The sequence below is a fragment of the Hipposideros armiger genome, unplaced genomic scaffold, assembly GCF_001890085.2.
Source record: "Hipposideros armiger isolate ML-2016 unplaced genomic scaffold, ASM189008v1 scaffold_140, whole genome shotgun sequence".
Lineage (NCBI taxonomy): Eukaryota > Metazoa > Chordata > Mammalia > Chiroptera > Hipposideridae > Hipposideros > Hipposideros armiger.
The window spans coordinates 3,572,327-3,581,607 of NW_017731490.1; the positions used below are offsets into that span (position 1 = coordinate 3,572,327).

The window sequence follows — 9,281 nt, forward strand, 5'->3', positions numbered from 1 at the left end:
GGCCAGTTGTCCCAATAGATTACTTGACTTTTAATATTCAGTCTCTCTGTCTCCAGGGACTTTCCTTCCTTTGTCTGCATATAACACAGATATGACAGATTTAAAAGTTGACACTTGATTAGACACACAATTTGGTAGAAAAAAGATTAAACTGTGCAGCTGAATGTCATCCAGAAGCAGAAAAAGGCACGCGGCCAAATTCCCTCAGCTCTTTGTTTTATCACATGATGTTGCTTGGATATCAGCTTATCAACAGACTGAATTTCCACCCCCACCGCTGCAAGAAGAAAGAGGCCTTGCAAAGAAAGACACTGAATACGAATGCCATCTTTTAAAAAGAGGGGAACTACAATACAGGGTAAGCTCCTTGTAAGAAAACCTGTCTTTCTGTTTCAGATATAAGTTATTTTGTAGATTTTTCTAACTGAATTCCCCAAGCATGTTGATCAAACTTTATCCAGCACAGACCACTTGAATAGGTAAGATGGATTTTCTCAGCAACAGCTCAAGAAAAGCACACATGAATTGTTGCCACAAGAAATATCATCAGTCATTTTCTTATGCGATTTAAGGAGATAAGAAATCTTTCCAGCTTTGACGGATATTTGTGCTCTGCTCTATAGATCTGGAAAATGGGAGGAAGGATACTGGGGCGATTTGAGTACAGTTTAGAGAATAGGCTTCTATCACAGAGAATATTGAGAGTATATCTTGGTTGGTATGGTTTCTGGAGTATTTGCGTTGGAGTACAACAGCATTAAATAAAATATTTACAGTTCAATTTATAAGTTCATATCATAGGCACAGGCTACACTGAGATGTTGACAGATGTTTTTCTAACACATTTTTCTTCTGGAAGATCTGAGCCTGAGCTCTGTGAACTCAGAGCCTGAGTTTTCTCACATGTTAAGAAACTTGTTATGTGTGTGTGTACGTGTGCATGAGCATATGATAGGGTAGAGGAGAGAGAGCAGGAGATGGCATAAAGTGGGAGCAGTCTCTATTTGGGATCTCAGTTAATCAGGCAGCCTGACGGGATAGGCTGCTGAGGCAAAGTTGTGCGCCGAGGGGAGAACGCTCCGCATTTCCGTTTTGTGCCTCGGCAACCCTACTCCAATATCTAGTCTTCCTTGGATGCTAATTTTCTAATTATTATACACACCTCAGGTTTAATAGTTTCTCTTATAGTACAATTTTGTAAAATTGCAAATCTGAATGTGCAAGAAATGATGTAAAGTTATACTATGCTGCCACTAGAAATCATATTTCAAAGGCTATTTAATGAGCTGGGAACATGAACAACATGTAGAGTATGACCCCCCCCCTAAAGTTGCACACAATGTACACAGAAAAAAATAATATAAGGAAATCAATCAAATGCTAACAATAGTTATGGACCGTGAAATTATGGGTGATCTTATTGTCTTCAATTTAAAAATATTTCTGACTTTTCCTTAATGACATATTTTGCTTTTCAAGTCGGAAAATAAATATTATTTAAAATTATCAAGCAATAACTGCTGTGACACAGTACAGCTCTACAACCCACCTGTTACCAACACAGAGTGAAACGGAGCGAGACAAAGGACTCTGAATTATTCTTCCCATGAAAAAGGGATGAGAAGAGGGAAAGTGCAGGGCTCAGCAGTCTGGCGAGGCCCAATTACCTGGACACATGTGAGACAATTTCTTACCCCTGGAAATAAATAACATTTATCTATTTGTTTATGTATTTACTTGCTTACTTATTTACTCAGGTACCTCCCTAAAACGGGCTGAACAAAATGAAATTTTATGCTCTGCTTTGTTGTTCCTTGGAGATACAGGATAAACAATGGGAAGGAAATGGAAAAGACAGCAAAAGCTTCAGAATGTTCCGCAGGTTCCTCTCATCCGAGTCCCTCCCTCTGCCTCTGACACCTCATTTCTGAAGGTACAGCAGCACATTATGCACCGACGAAGAGACCTTGTCTGTCCCTCCTTCAAGGCTTGAAGACTTCTCGTGCCTTTGTTTACCCAGCATTAGGGAGAACAGTGCGCCCAACGTCAGCCCTCCGTGCTGCTGGCAGCACGTGTCAGAGAATAAATGAGCTTGGATGACCCCCTCCTACACCAAGCCCATTTCAGGAGCTCCAGGAGAGGGTCACGTCTTCCAGGTGACCCACTGCCAGAGATGGGAAAACACTGACGGACCACACTGTGGCTCCCTGCTAGAAAGCTATTTTAGCTCCTTTCAGTCAAAATTAGTTAAAGCCGTTCTCATAAATACTCTTTGTCAAAATTTCAGTTCTCTTCTGTCCCTCAAAGAGGAAGAAGCCGCAGGATAAGAATATTATTAGAAATGCTACTGTCATTTCTTTACTGTCATTATTTTACTGTCATTATTTGGGAAGGTGAAAATTCTAAGGAAAAGAAGTAGCCTTTTCCTTCTTATTAAATAAAACCGTAATTTTTAAGATTTTATTTTAGAGAATGCAAACTCCCATTGCATTTTGGAGCTTTGCTCTTGAAATTGGCTTGTAATTTTCATAGTATATTGTTCTCAATCTTTTAAAAAGGCTTAATTAGAAATCCATTGTTTCTTCAAATACATTATCTTTTAAAACATCTAATTCAGAAACTGTAAAGCTGAAATGATGTCTTGAAGTGTGAAGTACTTGGCGCTTTTACTCTGGATATACTTTTCATGTTAAGTTTAAGGTCTTGATCTCAAAAAAAAAAAAAAATCCGACTCAGATATTTCAACTCCACACAAAATTTCTAACAGGTAAAAGTCATGTTACTTTTATAAATAATTATTTTAAATTTAGTTTTTATTACTGTGGTTATCAATGAATTTTTAAAATTCTGTCATTGTTTTAAACTTTTTTTGCCTGAGGTGAACTTATTTTATCTTGATTTTTCTAGAATGTTGCTGCCACTACCGGTTTACCCACCTGCATATAATAAGCACTTAACATACATTAGGTATATAACAGCAACTGAAGCCCAGGTCCTGCTTGTCCTCCCTAGCACTAGATGGCAGCCTTCTAAATAGTCTCCCCACCCATGGTCTCTCTTCCTTAAAGCCCATTCTCCACAGCAAGGTCAGAGCGATCTTTCTAAAATGCAAATCTGGTCAGCTTAAGGTGTGACAGTTTGGGCTGGATAATTCTTCATTGCCAAGGCTGGAGGCTGTCTCGCTGTAAAATGTTCAGCAGCACGCCGGGCCTCCACCCACTGGATACTGGGAGCATCTCTCCTCCCTCTTACCATTTGTGATGACCAAACATTTCTCCAGACATTGCCAAATGTCTCTTCAGGGTCAAAATCAGTCCTGTTGAGAGCCACTGCCTTAAAGACCTTCAGTAGCTCCTCATAGAAGAGGTAATCTTTAAATTCCTATCACAGCATGAGAGGCTTCCATGACCTTTCCCTGCCTAACTCTACAGCCTTCTCTAGCTTAGGTTCCATGTTCTGGTTGAAGTAAAGAAAAAGTCTGCTTCCCAATATACCCAGATATTGTATGCCCCATATGAAAATTTGCACCATTTTCTCCCTCTAATTATCCCTCATGTTTCTTCTAATCCAGTGGTTCTCGAATGTTAGTGTTCATTCAGAATTACCCAGAGGGCTTGTGCAAGCCCAGCGTGCAGGGCCCCAACCCCAGAGTTTCTGCTTCTAAGGTCTGGGGCGGGGCCTGAGCACTTGCCTTTCAAACAAGTTACCAGATGACGCTGATGCCCTTTGGGAACCAGGATTCTAGTTCCGTTAGGGATTTCCTCTTCACCCTAGAGCTTCAGGTGTGTTGATCATGTCATTTAGGAAGCTTCCTTGGCTTCTGTGTTCATGACACCTTTTCCTAATGATGTCGAACCCTTTTCACATTACCCATCTATTTACCCCCCTCCCTCCCTGCTTCCTGACAACTCTCAGCGCAAAGTCCTCATTTACCCATCCAGAGACCTGGCATACTTCAGGCCCCATGTAGGTTCTCACCGCCTGCCTTCCTCTGCAAGGACTATAACAGATCAATAAAAACTAAAAACACCTTGGACCTCCCTCAGCCCGATAGTTTGACCTATGTACCGTACCTACAATCTTTTGCTTACCCATTTTCACCTTCACAAAAGCCAGCAGAAGGTTGTTTAAGTAAACTAAGGGGGGAAACTATCCAATTGTTGTTTTCCAGTTGATATATATATATATATATATATATATATATATATATATATATATATAGAGAGAGAGAGAGAGAGAGAGAGAGAGAGAGAGAGAGAGAGAGAGAGAAAGTGGGGGGCGGGAAGAGAAGCATCTTTTTTCTGAGGAAGTCGGCTCGGAATACGTCACACTCCTAATTCTGTGTAACCCCACCCATCATCAACATGGCCTGCTCTGCTCCCGCAGGACCTAACCCGAGGGCAGCAGCGCTACTTTTACTGCATCATGAGGATTTATGACTCCAGGCCCCAGTGGCAGGCCCTGCAGACCCGCTATGTTCACAGCCTCCAGCACCAGCAGCTGCTTGGTGAGTGTAGCTACCGAACCCGGACCAAGCACCTCGGGACTGCACGGCTGCACTGCAGCCGGAAGCCAAGCTTCCTCGTGAATAATTGAAGTAGAACGGCTTCTGCCGGCGTGCTATTTTATCAATGTGGTTGGCAGGCTCAGTTTTAAAATGATTATCCCTGACAATAGAAAGCAGAGTTTTATGGATAAATTAAGAGGGTTTAAAGAAGTTGGAGGATGGATCGTTATAAAGTGTCAACACACCTCTGAGACTTACAGGAACTTGATCGAGTAGAAACAGCAATGGCCTTAGGCAGATGGTCTGGACTCAAATGGCAGCTGGCTGTGCAAACTCAGAGTTTGGTTTACTCACAACAGGCATAGTTACGTTGTTGAGCATTTACCATATTCCAGATATTGTGCTCAGAGCTCTACATGTTATGCCTCATTTTCTCCCAGCTTTATGGTCTGGGAAACTGCAGCTCAGGCAGGTTATATAACTCCGTCAAGATCACACCGATAGTAAATGTCAGGACCATCACCAACAAAGATCACGCATTTTCACCTCCACACTCCACTGTCTCTACTCTTCTCCAACCTCGTGAGATTTTATGAAGCACAAATGAAATAATGGTTTTGAAAGACCTTCATTAATCATAAGCAACACCCTACAGAAAGGTGTAATGGGTGTTGAACCCCTTTTCTTCTTGAAATGTTTTCAGTCTTCAGCTCCCCTTTATTACATTCTTCTCCTAACTCCCACCGAGCTCTATTTATTACTGTTTTTTTGTATACCACTCACGTAGCATTAGCACATCTACCTGACATTGTTCCTGTATTTGCACAAAAGGAAAACATGGTTTTTGCAAGTTAAATTGTAAGAAGAACAATTAACAGTAGCTTTCTTGTATTAGGGTTTTCTATGTGCCAGCTACCATTCTAAGCACTTTGCTTGCATTGTCTTATTTAAAACTCAAGCACGTCTACGTGGTAGGTGCCTCTATAACCCACATTGTACAGAAGAGAAAATTGAGACATGGGTAAGTTAAATAACTTGACCAGGGTCATGTAACTAGCAAATGGCAGAGTCAGGATTCAGCTGGTCCCCATAATTGTCGGAAGTGTCCCAGAAGCATCCTCTCATAGCTTTTTTAAAGAGTAAAATTGCTTTGAAGTCAATGAACCTAGAAGCAGAATATTCAATGTTTATTGCACTTAAAATCCATCTGTGTATGTTATTAAAATGCAGATTTCCAAGCGTAATGCTCTGAGTTTCTGATTCAAAAGGACTTTGGAGTAGAGCCAGAAATCTGCATTTTTGAAAAGCGTTATTAAATGTGGTCTCAGTTTCATGATTCTGTAGGTGATCTGCAGACTGCCCTTTAAAAACACAGAGAGAAAAAATGAAAAATAAAAACACAGAGAGATTGAATATATCTGTTTCTGGTTTGCAGAAAGTTTTGATACTCAAGATAAGCAATTCACATGAAGATTCTTTATGGCTTATGCCCCTCTACAAACGCTCTGTCATGATAACCAATGACTATGTATTTATTTATTTATTGAATGAGAAATGCAAAAGACGAAGAATATATTTCCTGTCCTCAAAGACAATATAGTCTGGGTGTGCTAAACACAATTGTTTCTATCCAGCAAAGTAGAAGAAAATTTTTGACTGTGTGCATAATTTGCTGTCTTGTTTGCTTACTTTCTTTGGTAAAATTGTTGACCTTGAAGTTTCTCTCATTTCTTTCCCCTAGGCTATATTACTCAACAGGAGGCCTTGGCTTGTGCCGCTGTTCTTAGAGACTCAACCAGGAAAGCCTCAGCCAAGAAAGCTCCTCAAAGAATCATCCCCCAGAGGACTTCGGCCATGACAAGAACATGGATGCCAGCCTACTCTGTATCTGTGGTTCCGCTCAGGGCCCAAAGTGCAGCGCTCTGATCCCTCAGGAGCCAAGACTTCTCATGAGCTCTGAAACAGGCAGTTTGTTCATGTACCCCTGGCTTAGTGTATATTTGTTGAATGAGAATGAATAATAATAATAATAATAAAAACCTTCTAATACAAACCCCACAACTAGAAATAATCTTTCTCCCATGCACATAAATTTTACCAGCAAGAACAAGTTGAGAGGTTTAAGAGCCACGGAGCTAAGAGTAAATAAACCTTTCATTCTTCATATAGTCTATAGAGTAAAATGACTTTTGAAACTTTCAAAGTAAAAACTTCCTTTGAATTAGAACCTCCCAGAGAAGTCCCAAGAACAGAGAAAGAGGACAAGTCATCAGACGGTGTTAGGTCCCCTATCATTGGGTGACTAGCCATTCCCCGAAAGCCACCCACTGCACCTATTGAAAATACGCAAACCAACACAGTTAACATTTAACAAGAAGGGCTTCCAGGCCATATCAGCTGCAACCAGATGGCATTTCTATGTCTCACTTCTTCTCTTCTTTCACATCAAGCAATGGCAGTCAACTTGGCCTCAAATCTTCTATTTTTTGCCTGGCTCAATCCCTTTGCATTATCTTGAAGCTTGGACTTACCAACCTGCTACATCTGGGTTCATTCTACATAGCTGCCATTCACCTTGACACACATAAGGGAATTCATGCACACATCTTCTCCTGGCTGCTGAAGATACCCTCTCAGCAGAAGAAAAAATAGCCCCAAAGAACTAATCTCAAGTCTAATTTTTCCATGGCCTTGATGGTTTTAAGTAAACACACAGGACTATATGAATAAGCAAAAAATGAGGTAACAGTGAGTCAAATCATCATATCAAAGTTATAGTATTGTTATATTTAACAGTTATTTTCATCACTAGTGATTTTTTTGTGTGTTAAAAATTAGTCACCAGTGTTCATGCAAAGTCAAAATAAAAAATGTCTTTCTTCACCTTTTTTCTAAATGTTCAGACCTCTCCCCTCATTTAAATCAGCTAATGACTTTGTCATGCACATAAAAGGAGTTGCTTTAGATGGAATATAAACTTGCTTAACAAGAGGTATGGTAACATTGATCTGAAAGGAAGATGCTGCGACGTTACCAGAAGAAAAAAAAAACCCAAAAAACCCAATACTGCTTCTGCGATCCTCTGTGACTTTTCTTTGAGAGAAACAAGGGACATAGTTGTCCCACTTCAAGTCTGACAGGAAGACTTGGGAAAGCCAGCTGACCTCTCTGAGTCCATTCACTGAGTCACAAAGAGGCTTCCTGACATCTGTGTATTCTGGCCCTGACTCATATATTCTAAGTGGCTTTATAATTTAAGACAAAAACCATTATGCAGGCTTAAAAGAAGAAAACAAAGTCAAATGGCACTGGTGAGCTATGGGGTAGCCCTCTTAAGGAACAGATGTATGTGGCTTTTATCCCTTTAAACGTCTTGCATGCACTTTCTTCTTAGACTTTATTATTATTTTTTATGGGCACAGATATTCTCTGTGTAAACCTTAGCTAGTGATGTAGGATATCAAGGAGGCCACTTGTGACTCTGACCTGCTCTCCTCCATTACAAATCTCAGAAATACCTTTTCCCTGACAGAGGATTTAAAAGCTAATTGGCAGGTGAGTGTCACAGCCCATAAGGAAGACAAATAGATCTAAGTTGGTGCAGAAATTCCGTGTTGGCTCTCCCTTCAGAAAAGAAAATGCCTTTTCTCTTGGGCCCCACACCCAAAGCTTATGAAGAAAATGGTTGATTATGGTGCGAGCAGAAAGGTGCTCAAGGGCGAACACATTGAAAAAGATGATCAAAGGGGAACTGAGGACAACATATAACTTTTAGGCAAGTCTACTACTTTGACCTATTGGAGACTATGTGTTGCTTGCTCTCACAGTGTCAATAGATATCATCAGAACTTAAAGTTCTTGAGATCAGTGACCATTTCACCAGAAATTATTAGACCCTAGAGCAGCACTTGGTCTGGGGTAGGCAATCAGTAAAACTTCTTGAATAATAATGAAATGTTCAAAGACTCTGCAATTCAGCCTGGCCTGTGACTCTGTGATTTTATTCCAGGGTCCCAGGAAGCCACAATGACGAGTGAGGAGTAGCAGTAGTTTATCAAGGACAGGGGACAGGAGCAGTCCAATTCAGGAGCAGGCAATAGCAGGCATTGTCTGTAAAGAATTTTAAAACGATAATAAAGTTGACTAAAAGTTGGTTTGCTCTTCGTTATCACCGTGTGTTGGAAATCAATTCCCTGTCTGCCTCCACAGAACTTCCCTTCATTTTCCTCCACATTAGGGCTATCATACCATGCCAGTTACACAATGGGTTCAGTTAGGTCAGAAGCAGAGGAAATCCTTATAGCTATTGAAAATCTCAGCATAGGTGCAGGATCAGAGGCAATTATCCAGTTGTAACCGAGCCAAACATTCAAGACGGTACATGGTGTGAGTCCCACGCACCCCCTGGCTCATGGAGGGTGGTAGACCTGAGGGGAAATGACTACTTGTTCATAAACAGAGGCTTCTAGAGAAAGAAACATCCTCCTATAGAAATAATGTAATGAGTCCAGAAGGATGATGAAAATGACTTGACAAAGTATCATAGAAAGTCAGTGATGTTTCAAAAGCCCAAGTTTGTGTCAGAAACAGCATCACATCATTGTAAATATATTACTTATTTAAACACAACATGCTATTATAATATGTGCTGTATTGTGTATTTATGCAAATAAGAAAAGATCAGAGGTAAAGTCCCACAGGTCAGGGGCTTGATGCACATCTAAGATTGGGTGGAGAGAGCGGGGTTTGGGAGGAAGGGGAGGCTGCTGGTGGG

The 9,281-nt window shown here is 40.7% G+C and overlaps 1 protein-coding gene across 1 annotated transcript; it reads left to right on the top strand.

The window, feature by feature from the left end:
* Positions 1 to 253: 253 nt before the first annotated feature.
* FAM216B (family with sequence similarity 216 member B) lies at positions 254 to 8,596 on the top strand. Its single transcript, XM_019650362.1, has 4 exons — positions 254 to 358; positions 1,758 to 1,933; positions 4,387 to 4,507; positions 6,249 to 8,596. Exons 2-4 carry the CDS (start codon positions 1,835 to 1,837, stop codon positions 6,431 to 6,433), a joined length of 405 nt encoding a protein of 134 aa, XP_019505907.1. The 5' UTR covers positions 254 to 358; positions 1,758 to 1,834; the 3' UTR covers positions 6,434 to 8,596.
* Positions 8,597 to 9,281: the final 685 nt, after the last annotated feature.

Excerpts from the sequence above, each read along its gene's own strand:
- FAM216B (XM_019650362.1), top strand. The coding sequence starts at position 1,835 with ATGGGAAGGAAATGGAAAAGACAGCAAAAGCTTCAGAATGTTCCGCAG. Across the intron at positions 1,934-4,386 it reads CTGACACCTCATTTCTGAAG|GACCTAACCCGAGGGCAGCA; the intron begins GTACAGCAGCAC and ends CTGCTCCCGCAG. Across the intron at positions 4,508-6,248 it reads CCAGCACCAGCAGCTGCTTG|GCTATATTACTCAACAGGAG; the intron begins GTGAGTGTAGCT and ends TCTTTCCCCTAG.